General features: G+C 44.8%; 2 protein-coding genes across 2 annotated transcripts in view; both read left to right on the top strand.

Moving 5' to 3' along the window:
* The window catches only part of fibcd1b (fibrinogen C domain containing 1b), a gene marked incomplete at both ends in the record, with an annotated part of 343,932 nt that overhangs the window by 313,737 nt on the left and 6,135 nt on the right, over positions 1-24,060 (top strand). Inside the window, one exon of the mRNA XM_079524855.1 lies at positions 18,720-18,899. Coding sequence (XP_079380981.1) covers positions 18,720-18,899 — 180 coding nt within the window. The remainder of the gene's footprint in view (positions 1-18,719; positions 18,900-24,060) is intronic.
* LOC306940253 (palmitoyltransferase ZDHHC4-like) lies at positions 11,817-12,968 on the top strand (the record flags this gene model as incomplete). The annotated part of the gene is made up of 1 exon (XM_079525274.1): positions 11,817-12,968. One exon carries the CDS (start codon positions 11,817-11,819, stop codon positions 12,966-12,968), a length of 1,152 nt encoding a protein of 383 aa, XP_079381400.1.

The following is a 24,060-nucleotide window of genomic DNA, read 5'->3' as shown; positions in this document are numbered from 1 at the left end:
ATGGGGAGATGCGTCATGACCCAAGGAATCCAGGGAAAAAATAATTTTGATTTTACAACCTACGGTTCAAGAGTTATAAGCCAAAACGTAAAGTGGGTTGTTATAGCGCCACCATGAGGCCGACCGATAACATTATAAGTGAATTAATTTTAGTAAGTATTACGAATTATCCCTCCAAGTTTTGTAACTATAGCCCTTACAGTCTCTGAGGAAAAAATACTTGAATGTGATTTTTCGCACTTTCCCATTCATGTCAATGGGGAAATTTAAATCACTAATAAATTCATATCAATTAAACTATAGAACATTTCTCTTAACAAAGTACAAGCTATCGATTCCCGATTTTTCCGGTCAATTTGACATATGGCTCAAGTGCATACAGTTAAAACTGTGGGAGGAGTAGTAGTCTGAAATTTAGGGTTACTCTAGAAATAAAAATAATAAAGTGTTCCAATTACAATAGTCTGGTTGCCCTGTTAGGGCAACCACACTAATAAAGTGTTACGATTACAATAGTCTGGTTGCCCTGTTAGGGCAACCACACTAATTAACAGTCGTTCACACCTGAGCGTTAGATTTTATAAACCAAAGTATGCGAGTCTCCGTTGTTTCCGATTGTCTCCTTTCTTCTTGAATTATTCCGAGCTGGAAGTTTGGAAGATGATTCTCCTGGGTTTCAATTAGAGACTGAATAAAAGTTATGTAAATGGGAGGGTTTTTAAATAGATGTGTGTTGCCTTTTTCTGCTTTTTTTTTTCCTAAACAGACAAACATTCTAAAGTCTCTCGTTTGAAGTCGTGGAGTGTCATGAGACTCTCCAGAGTTGCTGTCCCTGAGGTATTGTGCGCGGATTGCCACTGTCTCAGCTGAGCGCTGTGGCATGAAATCTATTTTTGAGCCGTTTCTTTGTCAATACTGTGTGTGTGTGCGTGTGTGTGTGTGTGTGTGTGTGTGCGTGTGCGCGTGCGTGTGTGCGTGCATGTGTGTGTGTGCATGTGTGCGTGTGTGTGTGCATGCGTGCGTGCACGCGCGTGTGCGCGAGGGTGCATGTGCGAGAGAGAGACATGATGTGTGTGTGCGTGGCAAGTCAACTAAATTGTATTCATAAAGCACATTTTAAAACAACTCTCGCTGGCCAAATTACAAACAAGCAGGAATGTCTCAAATCACAAATGCAAAAACCTAGACATAATCAACAAGACATGCAGCGCAAAGGCACAAATAAACTAAAACAATCGTATGGTGTACACTCACAGAGTTAGAACTGAGGATTTCACAGTGTAGATCAGGCCGCGTAGTTTTAAAATAAATGGTATCAATCTGGGGGTAAAGGTGTGTGCTGCAGATTGAACCTTTTCATAGATTGCATAGTAGAGCTTCTGTAGCGTTAACCACTTCAACCTATTGTTAGAAAATGTGTACCTCTAGGTCTGCTTGTTTTTGTCTCTACACCAAACAAACCCCTTTGCTGAAAATTGCTGAAAATAGCCAATCTACAAGTTCACAACGCCTCACGGCGTGAGTCGTTGTGAGCTTGTAGATCGGCTAAGTGGTTAATGTAAAAAATAAAAAATAAAATCCCATCACACACAGATTTGGCTGCTCCCCTGCGCTGGAACCCCAAAACTACACTGTAAGATATTGTGCTTATTTAACCCTAGTTACAGACCCGTAAGGGACCATGTGGACCACATGTGGTCCCCGGTCGTGACCTACAGTATAGTACCTGAGTTGCAGCAACTATAGTTGGACTGCTTTTTCCCCCCATCTTGTCTTTGCCAAAAAAATAGCCGATCTACAAGCTCAAAACCGTTGAGAGCTTGTACTGTATAGATCCGCTATTTTCTGACAAAGGTTCCCCCCACAAGAATATAGGGAGGAGTCTGCTGGGGTCCAAGGTGCATGCAGGGTTAAAGGATTCAATGGAGCGAGCGGTCAGGTCAGGTCTGATATGGGAAGGGCAACGCTGTTCTACTGTACGCGGTCTAGAGGGGGACACTGTGGCGGCCAAAGTCACCGTCACCCCCGAGCGATTCAGTTTATTTAGCGAGACGTCAGGCTATAGTACCAGATCAGCCGACCCCGAGGGACCTGGAGGGGTTAGAAAGGTCAGTGATGTACAGCAGCAAGAGGTCAAGCCATTTAGAGCTTCATAGGAACCACCGGGAGGATGTGAAAAATGGGACTCTAAACTGTACTGGCATTCAGTGCAGGACAGGGATGTACAGTACGTCGCTGTATCCTAGTTAGGAAGCCTGCAGACCTTAGGAGTTATAGGAGGACCCAGTGGTGCGTAGGTAGGTGGGACAGGGACCGGGCGGGATCTGTGTGTGTGCGTGCGTGTGCGCGTGCATGTAGGAGGTGAAGCACCAGAGGACGCCGATGTTGTTAATGTTTTAACCCATTAAAGGACTGACCTCGAAATTTAAAAAAAATCTTCTAAATCCTCCAGTTTTCTGAATATAATATAATATATAATATATATATATATATAATATAATATAATATAATATAATATAATATAATATAATATAATATAATATATAAATATTTTCACGATTTTTCAAAAGTAGCAGACCTACAAGCTCGTAGCGCGCCACTCGGTGGCGCGCTATGAGCTTGTAGATCTGCTATTTTTCAATAGCTAAATTATAACATAATGTTTAAAACACCAAAAGGGGTTCCCGCCCAAAATGGGTTAATATTAACAACCACACCCGTTGTTATTACCATCGTTAATGTAGTCAGGTGCTAATAGGATGCAGTTGCGGGTTTACTTTCCACCCACCCGCATGTACCTCATTGTTTGCATCACACCACATGGCTTGTTACAGAAACCATGTCACACAGAATAGTTGATCTCATAATAAAGGACATATCTAAACATGTTACACTGTCTGTGAGAATGTACAAACATGCCTGTGTCAAACCCTGCATGTTTCAACTCTGTACGGAAAATCCTGAAATCTTTGCACATCTCTCTGCTAATACACCTTGTTGTTGTTGTCGTCGTCAATGAAGGGAACAGATCAGTTTCCATTCTTGAAGTGGCCTGACCCGAGAGACCCGGAAAATAAATCCCTGTTCATTTTCCTTATAGACTTTTCAGAAAGTATTTATTTAAAGACGTTTACGCCGCGGACAAAGCCAACTCTTGTCATGACAAATCATGACAACAAACACAATTTTTCGGGCCAAACAAAGAATTAGAAAGTAGAAAAAAAACGGCAGGTTACAACACTTTCTTTTGTTGTTTTTCTTCTTTGTAATTATTTGTTTGGTCCAAAATATTGTGTGTGTTGTCATGATTTGTCACAACAAGAGTTTGCTTCGTACGACGCTTAAAAGGTCTTTAAATAAATACGTTTTGAAATGTCTATGGGAAAAATACATTGGGATTAATTTCCTGGGCCTGGCGTGGTCATGAAAGGGGGCGGGACTGCAACGCTCTATAGGCTAATACTGTAGGTGCAATACTTGTGTTTGTCTTTGGCAGCCTATAGGACATGTTGGTTGTTGGTTGGTTGTAGAGAATGTTTTGGAATGTTTGACTGCCCACCCTTCATGTTACCTCTGTGGGTGGAGGGAGGCAGAACTGCCCCTGACAACTCGCAGGTGCACCTGCTGCACAGTAGGGGTGTGCTGAAATATCGATATGGCGATATATATCGATACGTCCTCCCGCGATAAATAATCAATATTGATTATTAAAATACGAAAAAACGTTTTTTTTTTTTTTTTTTTTTTTTTTTTTTTTTAAATTTGAAATGTTGTTCATAATGAAGTGATGAACAACATGTTTAGAAAAGGAGGAAATGACAGCTAAAATAAAGCAAATCCCACTCAGATTCCACAGCAACCAGAAGTACTGAATTACTGGATGGTGATTTGTCCAAAGTCTCCAAACAGCTTTGTGGGAATACAAAATGCTGCATTTTTTCAGTTCCAAGTATTTTGTAGTTGCAGATATCGTGATATATCGTTGATGAAATTTCATACAATATATCGATATATCGCAAATATCGCAATATATCGAATATCGTGATGTTATCGAGGGCCTAATATCGCGATATATATCGTATCGTGAGGAACCCATATCGTCCCACCCCTACTGCACAGCTAGGTAATTAGGCCAGGGCAATATTACAGAGGCTGTATTCAATGCACCACCTAACCCCCGTTACACTGTGGCTGCAGGGGCCAGAAACGGGTCTATACACATGACTTCTGGCAGAGATAGCTTTGTATTCCTATACAGTGCATTGAGCCCTTTGTATTGTAGGGCTTGTATTTGTGAGTCACTCTGTGAACTGGTTTGCCAGCTCATGTTGTATTTATGTATAGGTGTAGCCATAAGGAAACAAGATCAAAAAACAAAATATATTAAAAAAGCATGTCACGACTGAGGTTCTGTTTCTCCCCCTGAATGCATGTGGGGAATGTGATGTAGTCTATACCGTCAGACTACTGCGTCAGTCTACTGCGTCAGAGGCGTCATAGTCGACGCATATCTGAAACGCAAGTCGACGATCCGTCAGAGGCATCCATGTCCCGTGCATGCTCCCTATAGTGTTGGTTTCCCGCGTGTGAATAGTTCATTTGACTGGAGCGTAGTGCTATTTTTAGAAGTGAGGGAATGCACATGTAATGTGCACGCACGCAACATGAAAAGAGTATGCATCTGTGCATAAAGTGCAATTTGAAACCGTCGCTGGCTGACTGAAGGACAACTATACAAGCAAAATGTCTTGCAGGTGGGGTTGACGCTTGGCGATTCTGTCCTATTGGCCGGTTGTTGAACCTTCAGGATAAGATGATATATAACGCACATCCTCCGGTCTTGGTGCTGAGTCAAACTGTTAAACTAACAGATATGATAAACAAAAGCAAGGGCTCGCAACTAGGGATGTCCCGATACACTTTTTTCGCTTCCGATCCGATCCCGATACCTCCATTTCTGTGTCAGGCGATACCGATACCGATACCAGTGTCGTGATCTCATGTTGTGTTTATAGCTATCTAGCTATATATCTCCTGTTGTGTTTATAGCAGACTCCTCACTCAAATGTGCACTTGCAGTTTGGGCAATTCCAAAGCAAACTCCACATGTCCCAACATTCTATTTACCTGCCATAGTGTCAACCCCTTACCCCTGTGTCGGATCTGTGGTTAGACTGGCATATTCACCGATACCGATATGACCCGATATGACAAAATATAGGCCAATCCGATACTTTTCCCGATACCGATACAGTATCGGGACATCTCTACTCGCAACTCACTTTTTAATGCTCCAGATACATTTATTCACAAACACAGCAGGCGGGACATACAACGTTTCGTCCCGTGTCGGTCTTTCTCAAGTATATGGTTTGTTGCAAGTATATGGTTGTTGAACCTGACCCACACGTCGCATTCCACGCGCTTCAGCACCTACAGTATAACGTGCCATGAGTGAGCAGGGAAGCTGCCGCATCTGACGTCCAATGGGTGTTCAGTCACGACAAAGTCTAATTCTTTTGACTCGGGTCTGCTGAAATCAGCCAACACCCTGCTCCCTGTAAGACGTTTAAACACAATTAAACCTAACTTACTTAAATGCTAAAATAAAGTTACCGTATACAGTCCAAGCGTAAAGGCAGTAGCAAACATAAACGGTCTTCTGCTTGTGGAAAAAAACTGAGAATTGTTTTCTCACATGCATTCATACGAGAATGTTTGCGTTTTTGCATTATTGTGTCCACATACTTCAGCGTTTGAAATGCAAACATTTACCTGACTATGAATGTATGAATAGCTGATTCCTTCTGTCCAATTTACTGATCCACAGTGAAAAGTAGAAAAGCGAGGGATCAGCCTCCCATTGGGTAAGATTACATTCAAACTACATGCAAGACTGAAAACATCTCCCCTTGAATAATAATGGCCTATTGTTGCAGAACGTGGTTGTCGTCAAATTAGCCCTTCTTCCCGACCAGACGGAATGGAAATTAGATCCTGCTGGGTTGTGTTAAGCTTTTGAAGAGAACGTGTGTTCCAAGTTGTGCAGTTGCACAAAGACACATAAAACACTGGTTGATAATATTCCACCTCCTCCTCCTCCTCCTCCTCCTCCTGGCTTCGGTACATCTCCAACTACTGAGCCAGGAGAGACAGCATGCAGGGCTTAAAACGCTGTTCAAGGAACCATGATGAAAAAATGCAAATAACCGATTGTTGGTCAGGAACCAGATTGGAAAAGAAGAACATAATTGAAAACGTGTCGATGTAATGTTCTCATATCTGTGAAAAATGAAATGTATTACAATACCATATCATATCAGCGAGATGACGTCTGGTCGTTTACAGAGATAGACAAACATTATAGTCCATATATTTATTGGCTGGCCAAAAATCACATCATAACTACACTATAAACAAACATAGACTTGTCTGGGGAAAAAATACATCATATGCTACCCTAAACAAACATTAAAAGTCTATAGATTTCAAAAACTCTCAAAAAAGACAAACACAACAAAACAAAATGGGAAAAAAGTATACCTTACTTATAGCCAACTGGAGTATTAAATCACCTTTTTTCTCTGGCAATTCTGGATATGCTGACGTGTGATTCCGACGCTCCGCTGAGGTAGACATATAGGTGTAGTTTATCTTTATATTTAGCATACCTGTGATTGGCTGCAGCTCTCCCATTATAGACATGCTTGCAATCAGTTAATGTGATCTTTCTCAGGGGAGGCTGCTATAATCTTAAACACGGCTCGGGTGAACTGAAGTTTCCACAGATGGGAAGTTTGGGAACTTACTTAACGTTTATCTCGGGCTGCAGTTAAAGTGTCAAAACTATCAATAGCTCATATAGCGGTATTCAATTTAACGATAATCCCAAAATTCCTTCCCGAACCCTGCCCGGTTCGGGAACTTTATTATTATGGTAGGAACGCAGGCGACGAAAACTTTAAAAAAAAAAACTACGGTTCTTGCCAGGGACGTACGTCACTGACCATTTGGTTGCCCTACTCGTAGGATATTTGCGCTGCTCCCCCCTCCCGCTGTTTGCGAGGACGTACACACGGCCACTCATTATTACACGGCGGAGCCGCAGAGAAAATTGTTATAAGGGTCAGTTTGGCACTTTTTCTGCACATTGTGTTGCCCCCCTCGGTGTGTTGCCCTACTCGCAGTGCGTATTGCGCGTATACGTAGCGACGCCACTGGTTCTTGCTCAGAAACAGAAAGGATTGGTAAATCATTTTCATTTTCATTCATTTTTCTCAAGTATAGAGCTTGACATTCTAAATGGCTTCAAGTTGATTTCCTGTTGCAGTGTTTGAGAATATCAGTGCAGGATAGCAGGAAATAAACGTGGACCCAATCTGTTCCCTAGCAACGCATGTTCCTCTGACCAGGTCTGTGCAAGGCAGCTGCTGTTCACTTATCGTCCTTGGTTTACGTGCTCTAAACCAGTTTCAAACACCTTTTTCATTACAAGGACTGTGATATGCACTAACAGCCATTTGATGTGATTTGGTCCAGACTTCTTGTATTGTAGTACCACAGACGAAAAACAGTCTTAAGGTCATTACACACTGGCGAATTAGCGACGCGAATAAAAAATTCGACACCGGAGCGAACACCGGAGCGAAAAAAAAAAGAGCGAAAACGGTCGCATTTTCGCACATTCGCACATTCGCCACTGATGTGGAAGCTTGCATTGACTTCAATTGGTTTTAAAAAAAGGCGAATTATTCGCACGAATAAATCGCGTCGCTAATTCGCCAGTGTGTAATGACCTTAAGTCCAAATTTCATTCTGACCCCTCCACGAAAAGGCCTCGTTGTCCTGACCCCTTATCATTTATACATTATGGATAAATAGTGTGGACTTAGACTGTGGCATTCAGCAAACACTAGAGCAAACAGCAAACAGTAGAGATGACAGTGGAACTCTATGTTCGGTGTATTTACTTAAACATGTACGAATGGTTATTATTGTCTCCACCAGGCCGAAGGCATGGGGAGAGAGTATGTTTTGCACTCAGTCCGTCCGTCCGTGTGTCCGTCCGTGTGTCCGTCCGTCCGTCCGTCTGTGAACAGCTAATCTCCGGCACCGTTAACCCGGTCGATGCCAAATTTTGCACACACACTCCCTGGATGCCAACGATGAACCTCTGCCCCAACATTTTCAGAACGGCTTGTTATAGCGCCACCAGGAGGCCGCTTTGTGCAAAACAAGTTTTTGGACAGTACACCTACAGATTTTGTCCAAACATCACGCAAATTGGTACACAGTCTCTCTAGAGCCATTCAACGAAACACGTCTTTCAGATTTCTCAGACTCCATCCTGATTGGCTAAGATTGGCTTCCAAAGTTCGCAGGAGTGCTCCATTTCAAACAAAATGCTGCAAATCATGAACACATTGTGTGATTTCCGTGAAATTGCGCACGCACATTCCCACTAGGCCGAGGAAGAAATGCCACATGAACATTTTCAACTCAGCCTCATGGTGGCGCTATAACTGGCCGAAAAGTGTTTTACCTCCAACGGCACGGATTTGTGCATAACTTTGTATGCCAACTCCCTAGAGGCCAAGGAAAAACCTTTGCCTGGAATTTTTCACATCTGCTCTTTATAGCGCCACCAGGAGGCCGACATATGTAAAGCACATTTTCTAATATTACTCCTTCAGATGTTATCCAAATTTCACGCAAATCGGTACACATGCTCTCCATAGTCATGTGATCAAGACGGGTTTGTTTGATTTATAATCCACCTTCATTGCCTACGATTGGCTTCTAAACTTTTCAGGAGTAGCCCGCTTTGTACCCGTTTTGTACAAATCGCCACAACTACTCAACGCAGCGTCCGATTGCGGTGAAACTGTGCATGCATATTCCCACTAGGCTGAGGAAGAAATGCCACTTGACAGTTTTAAAATCAGCCTCATGGTGGCGCTACAACAGGCCAAGCCGTGTCACACACACACACACACACACATGTACACACACACACACACACACACACACACACACAAACATGTTTATATTACTCCTAAACATTTTGCCAAACATCACACACTCCTATCCTCCTGGTGGAGACCTGTGCCCAGAAGGGCACTTTTTCTAGTTAACTATCATTCACTTTGCTGTGTGATTCTCAACCTTTATTAATTTCAAGGACCACCAGTTTGATATGCATTAGGCCACAGACACTTGCTTTAAAACGTTGTTTTTGTGTTTCTGTTTAGTTTGAATCTCTGGGGCTCTTTCACTGTAAAAAAAATAAAAAAGAATAAACTCAGTATTCATTTGACTCTGAGAGTGTACTGATATAACGCGTACTCTCTGAGTAACAGTCCCATAATAAGCGCACATTTTGGTTCCTAACAATCAATCTTTTTGACTGGGGACCGCCTGGAACCCCCCTCAAGGACCGGCATAGGGGGTCCCCGAACCCCACATTGAAAACAACCGATGTTGCATCACAAGACTTGAAGCCGAGTTAGTTTCTGTTTGCCTTCCTGCATGTCGTGTTAATGTTGTGATGGAGGAAAAAAAGCCAGCAGCTAGCTCTGTCTGACTCATATCCTGGTTGAGATCCCCCCCCCCCCTGTGTGTCCCCCCCTCCGTCTGCTTGTCAACACACTCACCCTCCTGTAGCCTATCTTTGAATCTTTGATCAGCCCAGGAGAGGGGATCTCGCCCTGGAAGTGCGATCACTCCAAACACAGCAGGAGGGGGAGACATGAGGAACGAGAGAGGGGGGAGGGCAAGGATGAGTAAAGAGAGGGAGGAATAAGGGATGAGAGATGAGAGCAACCTCTTTTCCTCTGGCACTTTCTATCCGTCTGTTTTCTCCATTTGCTTCTCTTTCGCTCTGAGCTGGAGTGACTTCAATGGAAGCTGTTGCATACATGTAGTGCTCAAGCTCATGTGCGCCACTCATGAGCTCTGTATGTGAAGGGACTCGTGTGTGTGTGTGTGTGTGTGTGTGTGTGTGTGTGTGTGTGTGTGTGTGTGTGTGTGTGTGTGTGTGTGTGTGTGTGTGTGTGTGTGTGTGTGTGTGTGTGTGTGTGTGTGTGTGTGTGTGTGTGCGTGCGTGCGTGCACAATCGCACATGTGTAGGAGAGAGATGTGATTTTGTGTTGAATGCTTTTGTCTTCTCAGTGTGGGGGTATTATGTAAACAGCGGTAGGATTTCCAAGTGGTCCATGAACGCCTCGTTCATGTCCTCGTGTACATGAATAGGCTGCACATAAAAATACATGCAGGCATTCCATGAAGACAAACCTCTTCTTCTCTGTACAGCTACCTGCGGGGTCAGACATAATGGATGATGAGACGTTTATCATATCAACGGTGCCATCATCTGTCTTGTCAGAGAATGCAGCAACGATGTCGACCCTGGAATGGCAAGCATTATTATAGAGTGTTCATAGTTTTCTAATTGTTTGCACTTCTGGTTTCAAAGTCTCTCGTGTCAAAGTTTAGGGGTTTGTACGGCCTATAGCTCTGAAGAGGTAGCCGTCTATAACAGGGGCTGTGTGTCTGTCCAGAGCTAGCTCTGACGAGGTGTGTCTGTCCAGAGCTAGCTCTGAAGAGGTGTGTCTGTCCAGAGCTAGCTCTGGAGAGGTGTGTCTGTCCAGAGCTAGCTCTGACGAGGTGTGTCTGTCCAGAGCTAGCTCTGAAGAGGTGTGTCTGTCCAGAGCTAGCTCTGAAGAGGTGTGTCTGTCCAGAGCTAGCTCTGAAGAGGTGTGTCTGTCCAGAGCTAGCTCTGGAGAGGTGTGTCTGTCCAGAGCTAGCTCTGGAGAGGTGTGTCTGTCCAGAGCTAGCTCTGAAGAGGTGTGTCTGTCCAGAGCTAGCTCTGAAGAAGTGTGTCTGTCCAGAGCTAGCTCTGAAGAGGTGTGTCTGTCCAGAGCTAAGCACCTAAACCGCTGGTGTGATCAGCACATTGTAACTGTCTAACCGCCAGGTGAGGAAACGCTTCACACTCAGGAGCTATAGAGGAAGTATAGTCTGCTGCTTCTAGGAAGGGGGTCTGTCCTATGTAGATTAGTGCTAACTCCCCTGGGAAGCTTTCCACCTGAGCATGCTTCAAGAGGGATAGTTCCGCTCTGCGCAAGTTATGGGCATCAAGGCGAGCCGTGCTATTTGCCTCGCCGGGTTCCAACCATGCAGTGGCACTCAAGAGATATGTGAGGATCATCTCGGGTAACACGGGTTCCTATACCAGCATACTGCTAAATATAATTTGGGGGGTGGCTGTACAAATGCATGAGAAGATCCCACACCTACCCCATCTTTCGATCACATTTAAGGTTCCCCAATAGCCATTTGCGGCCCGCGGAGCGCCCCCTTGTGGCCCATGGGATAATTACATTTTGAGGGGGTCCCAGATATAAATGGCATTAAATGGGGGTCAGTAGCCTATGCATGTCAAACTGGGCATCCTTTTCAGATGGGGTCTTGCCCTGAAAATGAATTTTCAGGGCAAGACCTCGACCTCGTGCATGCGGACTCGGCCCCCAGCCTGGTACCCTAGTCAAAATATGGCCCTTGAGGAAAATTAATACACCATATTTGAACCTGCCACATGACCTCACCATGTGACGACACTGTGGATTAAATACCATGGCCGTGCAAAGATATACAGGTTGATCATTTCATGACACATGAAATGACTAGGAAATGGATAATTCACAGTGGTACCTTACGGTGTTACACCTACACCACAGTTTAGCCTAGCCATATGTGTATACAATACATTATAAATAGTTTTCTATGATTATCATATAATAATAACACGAGGAACCATGGATTTCCTCACCCTCTTTGCCATCGACGTTGCTCTGGTGTTGACGTGCATCGCCCTGGTCTTCAGATACTCAGGGCGGCGGCAGACCCCGTTTGGTGTCCTCCTCGGCTACACGGCCGCGTCACTCGCACTAGTTACGCCCCGATGGCTTCAAAGGTCCTGGCGGAGGGTGTTCCACGGACTGGTCTACCAGAGAAACAACGCGTTCGTCTGCCTGCACGTCCTGCTGGAGGGCGCGGTGTACGCGGAGTTCACCTACGAGGTGTCGGGCCTCTGTAGGCTGACGGACACGGCCACTCTGACCCGCCTGGCCGTGCCTTACGTCCTGCTGGCCGTCAACACCCACCTGCTGTACCGCTGCGTCACCACAGACCCGGGCACCATAACGAAGGGGAGAGCGGGCGTCCTGCTGCTGCAACCGCCGCCGCAACCCCGCGCCGGGAGGACGGCGTTCCCTCCCGGGGGCGTCTCCTGTCCCACCTGTCGGCTGGTCAGACCAGCCCGCTCCAAACACTGCCGCGTGTGCGACCGATGTGTGGAGCGCTTCGACCACCACTGCGTCTGGGTCAACAACTGCATCGGCGCTCGGAACCACGGCTACTTCCTGCTGTACCTGTGCAGCCTGTGCGCCGCGGCCGGAGACATGACGCTCCTCACGGCCGGCGCGCTTCGACGGGTCGCACTGAGGTACGGCCTCCTGGGAGCCGGCTACGTAGAGCGTGGTGTACTCTACGTAGAAGCCCCTCTAGTACGTACCACCCCCGAGCACGGTCGGGGGCTGCCCGTCGCCGGAGCCGTCGCGTTCGCGGTGCAGCAACTGTTCCTGACCTTCCCTCGGGTCGTGTTCATGCTGAGCTTCCTGGTCCTCGTCTTCGTCCTCCTGGCGGGCTACACTCTGTTCCACGCCTACCTGGCGCTGGGCGACCGGACCTTCAACGAGTGGAACAAGAGCCGAGCTCATACGTCGGCCAGCGCTCCACAACAACAGACTGCGTCCGCGGCCTGCCTCCGGACCATGCCAAAACACGCTTCTGTGCTCGCGGATTATAGGAAACCTGAAACCTGGGAGAGGTTTTCCTCTCCCTGCACGACCCAATCCCGTTCACGAGAAATCAAGAAACACAAACGCAATGAAAACCAGAAGTGTTAATTTGACCCATCAGAGTGATCAAATATACCCATCAGAGTGTACAAATGGATCCGTAAGGGGTCCATGTTGTTCCATTTAGACACTAATCCAAATCCAAGATCCAACATAATTGGACCCCGTCTAGTTTCAGTGCGTTTTTAATGCCTAAAATAATTATGTTAATGGATTTAAGACACTTTCACCTTTTGTTCTAACTCGTAAAATAATGAATACTTTGAAAAGTGCTGTTGCTGCGGACATTATTATAGATAAATGTGTTGCGTTTGAAGGCATGCAACCACTTTATTGGCCTAACATTTTTTTTTTTTTTATTAGGCTTCAGCCAATCAGCGTATAACAACTGACATAACCTCCAATCAGGGAACGACACGATCCCCGAACACGGACCTTGATTGGGTCTAAAATCTGGGCCCTGCTAAGGCCTCATTCACACGTACCAAACACCAATCAAGCAATGTTTGGTCGTTTTTTTTGGGCCACCACAATGCTTTTCCAATGGGAGTCACATGGTTTGATCAAACATTTGTGTTTGATTGCTGATTGCTGGTTGTGTTCTGCCCCTCCCCCCTCATCAAACAAAAATGTTTGGTCAAACCACATGACTCCCATTGGAAAAGCATTGTAGTGGCCCAAAAATATTACCAAACATTTGCTTGATTGGTGTTTGTTACGTGTGAATGAGGCCTAATAATGCATGGTTGATTTGTGGGCGTAACAAAAAAGTGACATCATCTCCAGTCTCCAACCTAATTTGGAAGAGTATGACGTCACTCTTTTCTATATAATATTACTTGGTAGTCCTAGTAGTAATTTTCATTGTATTAAGTAGTATTTCGATACTAATTATTTGAAGACAATTGACGAAGAACTCATTTTTCTTTTAATAAGAGATTTGTTTCTTTATTTATTTAATACTTGTATGAGGACCACATCTTATTGCTGCTTGCAATGATGATTTATTATTATAATATATAATATTAATATTATTATGGCAAATGCATTTACACTTCACAAAGTATACCGTAATTACATAATAGTTGTGTTCTTTTTTGAAGATGATCTTGTTGAACAAAATAAGTATGATGACAGACCTTATTTTCGACAATAATCAAAAATCCAATGAAGGCTTTTTTGTCAAGGGAACCGAGGAAGATGCCAACTTCCTCCTCCCGTCTACGCGCGCACATCACCCCCTGAATGCTCTATAGAGATACGTATCCCTTTTATAGATTTTCTGTCATAACAGCCTTCAGACCTACTCCAAGAAAAGGGCGCAGACATGATCACCACTTTTTCACCTTGGCCTGAACATGCACCATATTCATAAATATTTGAATAGTACACTGGATAGTACACTGGATAGTACACTGGATAGTACTTGGAAGGCGTATACAATGTGTGTGTGTGTGTGTGTGTGTGTGTGTGTGTGTGTGTGTGTGTGTGTGTGTGTGTGTGTGTGTGTGTGTGTGTGTGTGTGTGTGTGTGTGTGTGTGTGTGTGTGTGTGTGTGTGTGTGTGTGTACATTTGAGCCCAGACATTCATGCAAGTTTACCATTTGCAACTTCACTGAGAACTGTATTTTCACCACATGAATCCTAGCATCCCAATTCTGTCGAACATTTCCCTAAAAATCACTGCACTGTCGACATATTCTGAGCTTGTAGATCGGCTTATCTTTGATGTTGTATCGAAGGAAAAAGGAGCGGACCTTGAAATTAAACAATAAAAAATCACACCCGTGTGAACTGAGTGGTGCAACTACACATTTATTGTTATGACGTGATGTCGGTGATGTCAGTGACGTCACATACTAACCATAGCAACCATGCTCACCCGTATAGGCACAAACACACACAGGTTTTTTTTAGTGGTTTGCACCACTCAAAAAATAAAATGATTCACAGGAGGCAGGCAGTGATCTGTCGGGCGGAAAGCTTGAATATGTACCAAACTGTTCCATTATTCAAATTCAAAAATCCACACCCGTGTGAAGTGAGGGGCGCTCTTATCATCGTACATCATCCATTCATTGTCAATGGGAATGTAATGTTTGTGTGGGACACAGATAGCCGATTTGCTCGTCCATTCATTGTCAATGGGACTTTGATGTTTGTGTAAGACGAAAATCCCCTTTCGAAATTCCCCTCAAAAATAGCAAAAGTTGGCAGATCAAGCTTGAAATGTGTCGCTTTGCACCAAGTTTCGAGCTTTCAGATCTGTTACTTTTGATACTCTATGTGCAGTATCATCAAGTATGGAATTAACAGGGAGTTAACAGCAACGTCATGCTGCTTTGTTGAAAAGAGTAGGAGCGGACAAAACATATTTGTTTATAAAGGGTGCATAGAGCTCCCAGCATCCTAAAACATGTTATGTTTTGCTGTGCTTTAATTTGTAAATCAGTATGTCCTGGAGACCATGAGCGCCATGATTTAATTAGTTCTTTATGATTTATTTTACCACGCAATAGCCTAAAAAAAAGGCTGAATAACATCTACCGTTTAAAAATCAAAGAACGCATGTATTAATCGGAGAACTCGCATAAGAATGTATAGCAGTAGCTGAACGCCAAATATAAAATGTATGATATAAGCATAGGGGGAGGCCACATTCTCTCTCTCTCTCTCTCTCTCTCTCTCTCTCTCTCTCTCTCTCTCTCTCTCTCTCTCTCCTCGTGCACGCGCTGACTGCGCTCCACTTCCCTTGTTGCTCGTCTGTCTGTGGATTGCTACAGTGGGGGGGACATGGAATTAGGGCCAGACGTTCTGCTGTATTTACGACCACAAAAAGCAACCAGGCTGTTTGGTCTGTCTATCGATCTCTGCCCACACAGCCCGTACAGTACAGTACAGTACAGTACAGTACAGTACAGTACAGTACAGTACAGTACAGTACAGTACAGTACAGTACAGTACAGTACAGTACACACAACAAACGGCGCTATCCATGATCCTGAACTAACACCTCATACAGAGCGTCACAGTCCCGCCGCCGACAGGCCCGGATGAGACAAAAAGGGCATGGTACAACTTTTATTTTCTTCTTCTTTCTAATTATTTGATCGGCCCAAAACATTGTGTTTATTGTCATGATTTGTCACAACAAGAGTTGGCTTTGTCCGAGGCTTAAATGTCTAAATACTATATTTGAAACTATGGGGAAAAATGAATGGGGGAATTCCGGGCCTGTCGTCTTCATGTAATGAATAGGGATGGGACTGGGACGCTCTATTCTCAACAAACAGCGCTATCCATGGTCCTGAACTAACACCTCATATAGCAAACAGCAGTGTCCATGGTCCTGAACTAACACCTCATACACCAAACAGCACTGTCCATGGTCCTGAACTAACACCTCATACACCAAACAGCACTGTCCATGGTCCTGAACTAACACCTCATACACCAAACAGCACTGTCCATGGTCCTGAACTAACACCTCATATACCAAACAGCACTGTCCATGGTCCTGAACTAACACCTCATACACCAAACAGCACTGTCCATGGCCCTGAACTAACACCTCATATACCAAACAGCACTGTCCATGGTCCTGAACTAACACCTCATACACCAAACAGCACTGTCCATGGTCCTGAACTAACACCTCATATACCAAACAGCACTGTCCATGGTCCTGAACTAACACCTCATACACCAAACAGCACTGTCCATGGTCCTGAACTAACACCTCATATACCAAACAGCACTGTCCATGGTCCTGAACTAACACCTCATATACCAAACAGCACTGTAACTGTCCATGGTTCTGAAACAACAGCTAAGGTATAGTAATAGCTCACAGGGAGGGACATGACGGCTGTGGCTCAGGAGGTAGAGCAGGTCGTCCAATGATCCGTGGGTCAGCGGCTCGAATCCCGGCTCCTCCAGTCCACATGTCGAAGTGTCCTTGGGCAAGACACTGAACCCCACATTGCCTCCAATGAGTCGGTCCGTGTGAGATTGCCACCATTGGTGTGTGAATGTGGGAAGTGAGGACGCTGCCGTCAACTGCTCGCCGCTTCACCTCCCAATGTATGAATGAATGGGTAAAGTGCTATGAGCACTTGAAAAAGCTCTATAAAAATGCAATCCATTATTATTATAAAGGAGGGAAAGTGAAGTTAAAAATAAATGCCTTTGAATGTGCATTCTGAGGTGACGGAGCATGCTTCTGCGTTAATTAGGATCTGCCCTGCTACCAAAAATAAAATCACAAGAGAGCACGTTTATTATTTGTGTGAGCTTAAAGCATTCACTCCTATAATTATGATTACCACCAAGGCCTGGGATTTCATCCATTTCAAAGGCCTTTGGTGTTTTTTTTTATTTGATTATTTAATTTTAGTTGATTAAAATTACAAAATGCCAAATGACAGGATAGGAAGGACCAAACAACAACAACAACAACAACCACTTTAAGTCCACAGAAATAATGAATACTTATTTTTCATGTATTGGTAATCTATGTAAAGTGCCTTTGGATAAAGGCGCTATATAAATGCACCATAAAAATGACCATAGCCGTGACCTGGACAAGTAGCCGCTTTAGCACAGGGAGTGTTTTTTTGTGCACAACAAAATGCTTGCAATGGATTCAGAATCATGAAAAACCCATAGTTTGGTGGCCATGTCCTTCATGGCCTCCATTAATTCCTGAGCATACCTATTTACACGCAACTCGACAGTGGGTGCAGGGCCAATAAGGCAATCATGGAAGGAGGTATAGGGCCCATGCAGGGCACCATTATTTTGGTAAAGAATTACTTTATTGAACAACGACGTTGTCGTTGTTCAATAAAGTAATTGTTTACCAAAAGAATAGTGTGCGGGCCCTACTTCCTTCCACTCCATGTAACTCCTGCCAGTTGACGACTACCACGGTTATTTTGAAAACACTGCATACTCTGTAGGCCTATTATGAACTCTATGTCCCTGTTCATGCAAACAACTGGTGAAAATGCTTTTCAGAAAAGAGATTTGGTGTAGTCTAGACAGAAAAGAGATTTGGTGTAGTCTAGACAGAAAAGAGATTTGGTGTAGTCTAGACAGAAAAGAGATTTGGTGTAGTCTAGACAGAAAAGAGATTTGGTGTAGTCTAGACAGAAAAGAGATTTGGTGTAGTCTAGACAGAAAAGAGATTTGGTGTAGTCTAGACAGAAATCACATCTCGTGTGAAGTGAGGGGAGCCTTCTTTTTTTTTTAGCTTTGGAACATCACGGGGGTCCATCCATCCTTTACTGTATGAAAATACATATACTGTATATATATATATATACTTAGTCTGAGGGCGGCTGTGGCTCAGGAGGCAGAGCAGGTCGTCCAATGATCCATGGGTCGGCGGTTCGAATCCCGGCTCCTCCTGGCTACATGTCGAAGTGTCCTTGGGCAAGACACTGAACCCCAAATTGCTCCCGATGTGCTGGTTGGTACCTTGCATGGCTTCCGCCGCAATCGGTGTATGAATGTGTGTGTGAATGGGTGAATGTAATGCACAATCTATGTAAAGCGCCTTGGATAAAGGCGCTATATAAATGCACCATTTACCATTTACCATACGTGTTGTTGCCAACGTGAACGCAGCATTAAGGAAACGTTGCAGTATTTTAAGTTTAATAAATGTGATGGTGAAGAGCAGGTATAAACTCACTTTGAATGATTCACCAGGAAGCAGCAAGAGATGGCCTCTCCTTCCAGGAGTGTTTCTAATTGGTCTCTCTCTCTCTCTCTCTCTCTCTCTCTCTCTCTCCAGGACTGAAGCAGATCCATGCCCTATCCATCCAAGGCAATTACGAGCTTCGCATCGACCTGGAGGACTTTGAGAATAGCACAGCGTATGCCCAGTATGGCACCTTTGGAGTGGGCCTCTTCTCCGTGGATCCTGATGATGATGGATACCCTCTGACTGTGGGCGATTATACTGGAAATGCAGGTACACGTCGCATTAGAATTGGAAATGTTGTTTCCCTTTGTTTGTTTGCCTCTGTTTTGTTTTTGTTATTTCCTTTCCTAAAAAGTTTGTTCTTAAACACATTTTAGTTTCCACATTATTTTGCTCTTTGATGTATCCCTTTGAGAATCCTCCAATTATCCACATACCTGATACTGCTTAACAAATTAACTGCTCGTGACGGAACGTTCCGCCACTTAGAATCCAACCAGCAACCGCTATTGGCAGAACGTTACGTCAGATAAGCTTTATTATTGATATCAAACCGGATCGCTGATTTCTTATTTTTTTATTTTTGGCTTGGCCTTTCCTTCTTCAGTGATCCTAGGCCGGTTTCGTGCATCCGCAGTGCCGTTCACTTCTTGTATACAGCCGGACTAAAAAGCTGAATCACTCTAAATCTACGGAGCTCTCCATGGTTTTGATAAAACGCTCGATGTTCGGAGGTCTTTGCTGATTATCCGGTGATCCCGATTGGAACATTGGCGCTTTCTAGAGCAAGGATGGACTAATTTTAGCTCGCTAGCATTGCCGCTAATTATTTAGCATCTAAGATGGCCGCCCAAGCCGGACGTGTATCCAGCGTGCAACACACTAAAACTAAATAGTTCCGGGTCGGCAGTCTAGCGTTGGCTCTTGCGTCCACCAGGTGGCAGTCAACTTGTTAAAAGAAGGATTTACTTGGGTGCAGTGAGTGGTTCTCAAAGTGGGTTCTAGGGACTTTCAGCGTTGAGGGGGTTCCAAGCCCACTTAAGGAAAAAAATACCATTACTTGTACACGCTAAAAGACCTTCCAGTTGTATACCGTTTGCAGCAAAAGCGTGTAAATATTTAAGACCCTGCACACAGAAGAAAACCCTTTATCTGTACTTGTTGTGGTAAGAGTTCCCAAACGTTCTTTCTTTTCCTGCCTTGATCTCCTGACCCTCCCCGCCCCCTCTCTTCTTCCCTTTCTTTGTTTTTCTTGGAAACACTGACACTATGCATGGGAACTATGCACAAAAACACATTTCACCCACTGTTTTGTACCTGTAAAAGTGTAGCCTCGGTCCCATGAGGCTTACTTTTCTGCGAAAAGAAGAGCCTGGTCACAACCTAAGGCAGAGAAGCTATCGGCGGACGTATCCTCCGGAACATCCGTCAGATGTATTTCCCCCGGATACGATATTTTCCCGACCAATCACAACACTTGTTTCATTCGCGGAGAATGTAAACTGATTTGTAAAGCATCAACGTCATTTCCTTGGGCGATAATAAAGCTGATTGACCCGTGAAAGTCTGTAACTCTGAGAGTGTACACATGAAACTAAATGGACCCTTAGGAGCTGCAGCTGGTCCGGGTTAGGGTCCGACCATTATGTATAAAAAGAACTATGAGTGGTAAACGGAAATCCCTGCTCCCAAGAAACTTCTATAGAGTTTCTTGCCCATTCTCGATTATTTTCCCCCTCTTCTTACGCGTTTGTTGACAGTGGCGTCATGCACACGGCTCATCCGTCAGACCTGTGTGACATGTGATGGAGAGGTACATACAGAGAAGGAGAAGTCCGCACACAGTCTCTGCTCCAACAGTGTTTATTTAGTTAAAACACCGACATTTTATTCATAGGACACAACGTTTCGGGGCTGTGAGATGTGATGGAGAGGTGCCTGATTGACTTGTTCTGGTCCATTGCCTACATAATCCCCATAGCCTTGAGGGACGATTTCTCTGCAATTATTAATTAACCATTATATTGAGGTATTTTTGGCTTAATGACAAGAAACAGGATGTCTGGCCTATTAGTGTGCCATATAGCAGTGGACAGACTTATCGTCTAAGAAGTAACTCTTTAACATGTACATTTCTCTTAACAGTGATTTCCCGAAACTTGTCTTGACGCTGTGCCGGTTCTTCTCCATGCAGAGCCCTCAGCCAATCAGAAAACAGTGTATGCTGCTCTGTGGCAAAAAGCTTCAGGGAGTGTTGATCCTCTAGTCAGTGAAACAATCCCGACAGCAACCGCGACAGAGGAATTGTTTCGCGTCTGTGTCTTTGTTCCTAAATGTGTTTTTTTTTAAAACGTCAGATCCAAGCAAAGCTTGCTTGTCACCTTGATTAAATTACTTCCAATTAATCCATTGAGACCTGGAACGCATCCATGTCACGTTAGCGTTAGCGTTTTAAACATGTTATAATTTAGCTATTGAAAAATAGCAGATCTACAAGCTCATAGCGCGCCACCGAGTGGCGCGCTATGAACTTGTAGGTCTGCTATTTTTGAAAAATCGTTAAAATGTGCCTCAAATCTTTCCGAAAATTGTCATGATTTAGAAAACTTTTTTTTTTTAATTTCGACGTCAGGCCCGAATGGGTTAATTGCTCCCCTTGACCCCGCAGCGTCAACACAAAGCTGTCGTTGAAATGAAGCAGCAATTTAAAAGAACCTTTGGGGAAGAGCGTCGCTCTGAGAATACAGAGAGAATGGGGACAGATATGAGAGATGGAGGGGAGGAGAGGAGAGGAGAGGAGAGGAGAGGAGAGGAGAGGAGAGGAGAGGAGAGGAGAGGAGAGGGGAGAGGAGAGGGGAGGGGAGAGGAGAGGAGAGGAGAGGGGAGGGGAGGGGAGGGGAGAGGAGAGGAGAGGAGAGGAGAGGGGAGGGGAGGGGAGGGGAGGAGGAGGGGAGAGGAGAGGAGAGGAGATTGGTGGAAATGAGGGTAAGGCAGGGGGTGCAAAATAGAATGGTGCAACCGAGGGGACAGGTGTGAGAAATGGAAGAGAAGCGAGTAAAGGAAATGAGGAAGAGGGTAAAGGAAGATGCATGTGGACACAGGTACAGTATGGCTATAGGGGGATGGGACAGGTGCCATAAGATGAAACCATTTAAACCTGTAGACCATGGGGGTCTTCAACAGGGGGTCCGGGACCCCTAGGGGGTCCTCAGAGGGGGGGGGGGGGGTCGACAAATCTATGTGTGGTTGGAATTATGTTTTACATTAACTAGATGAACCCTATACCTATAGCAGCATCCCTATTCTGAGGAGAACCGTAGCCAAAAATAGCAGCTCATAACTGTGATAATAAATGTTCTGATGAATTGAAAATGGAGGACCCCAAGCCATTGTGCTTTTCTGGGTATTTCAATCCTCTTAGCAGAACTTGTATTGACATGTGCTTTCCTTGAAATGTGCTTACTCTACAATCAGTCAGTCAGTCAGTCAGTCAGTGAAGTTTGTGGTAGAGGGAAAGAAGAACGGACCAAGTACAGAGTGAAAGGTGAAAGTGTTAGTAGCTGAAAATTCACATTAACATGAATCCAGCAAACACTGATGACAGTGCTGTCAAAGAAGTGTATGAATCGATGGAACCTAGTTTAATCTGCAACACAATTCTATATACAATGTAGTGGGGGTGTCCCCGCTTTTCTCTCAGCTAAGGGGTCCTTGGCCTGAAAAGAAATGAAGACCCCCTGCTCTAGACGTATAGTCAAATGGACCTGAGTTGGCTCTGCATTGCGATGCGTTGAGAGAGCTTGTAGATCTGCTATTTTGGGCCAATGTACACCCCCAGAATATGAATGCTAGTGGTTGAAAAGGATATAGGAGGAAACAGTGGTGTAGGAAGGAACAGGACGAAAAAGAAAAATCACACCCGTGTGAACTGAGTGGTGTAAGGTCTTATATAACCTGATCAGCTGTGGTCTGACGTAATGTCTGACGTAATGAAATCACACCCGGGTGAACTGGGTGACCGCAGCAACCATGCTCATTTTTTGAGCACAGACAGACAGACAGACAGACTAACAAAGCCAGTTGTAGGAGTGGTTTACACCACTCAAAAATGCATTCTGGGAATAAACCATGCATTTATTTTTGTCCCAGATCTGGTGTCTGTTCAAAAAGCCTGTTATGTTCCTGGCCTGTCCTCCGTACAGTCCAGACCTATATAACCTTGAACTGATGATGTGCCGCCTTGTCAGACAATTTGAGTCACACCGCTTTCGGGTAGGCATGCTGCTTATCCCCACTCAGCATATCCTGCCACCCTCCGATCGCCTCCCTCCCTCCCTCCCTCCTTCCAGGAAGGTGGCGGCGAGGGTTATTGTTTGTTATTTTTATTTGGCACGCGGACTCATCTGCGTTCAAGTGGACAGGTCTTCATTTTTTGGGTTGGGAGCAGCAGCTGGACACTAATGGGCTTCGCAGGGAGTCTGCTGGCTCCCCTCAGGCCTCCAAGGTGACACCCAGCGCCTTGCGAACGAGCCTCTTAACCCGTTCGGGACGGGAACACCCTTTTTGGTGTGTTATGTTATACTTCAGCTATTGAAAAATCGTGAAAATGTGGCGCGGATCTTTGAATATATATTCTTTCGGAGCGAACTCAAATTCGCTTCTTCGCTTCTGGGGAGGGGTCCCTGGAAAGAACAAATTTCAGATGGGCGTCCGGCCAAATACAGATAATTCTGGGGGTCCTTGACATGAAAAAGGTTGAGCAGAGCATATAGGTTGAACATGAAAAACATGAAAACTTTTAGGATTTAGAAGACATTTTTGTAGAACTGGCCTCAGGTCAGAATGGGTTAAGTGCCCCTGCCCCCACCCCCCTGATTCCCCTCTGTGTCCGATGGACTTCATCACACTGTCAAGGCCATTAGGCTGCCCCACCTCCCTCCCTCCTCATCATCTCTCCTACACCCAAAATGTGTGGCAGTACACAACATGAACACTTAGACTTGCCTTGTCACGCTGTTATTTATCTATTTATCTCTCTCTCTCTACTTGGGGTTGCCATGGTAACAACAGCAGACGGAGGAGAGTGGGATAGATGCGGAGCCGGCCACGGAGGACAAGGTGCTGAATGACCACTCCCTGGGCAATTAAGGGATGATTTGATGCCCCGATGAGCTGTTAGCCATCATTCTGGCGCCTAGTCAACAACAGACCTGGCTCCCACCCTCTCAACCTTCATCACACCCTGCACCCCGTCTGTTCACAGGGTGGAGTCAGTTTTATATATGAGAGAGAGAGAGAGAGAGAGAGAGAGAGAGAGAGAGAGAGAGAGAGAGAGGAGAGAGAGAGAGAGAGAGAGAGAGAGGAGAGAGAGAGAGAGAGAGAGAGAGAGAGAGAGAGAGAGAGAGAGAGAGAGAGAGAGAGAGAGAGAGAG

This window comes from Electrona antarctica (genome assembly GCF_951216825.1).
Source record: "Electrona antarctica genome assembly, chromosome: 16".
NCBI classification, from domain to species: Eukaryota; Metazoa; Chordata; class Actinopteri; order Myctophiformes; family Myctophidae; genus Electrona; species Electrona antarctica.
The sequence above is the reverse complement of the archived record's forward strand: the minus strand, read 5'-3'. Positions and strand labels throughout refer to the sequence as shown.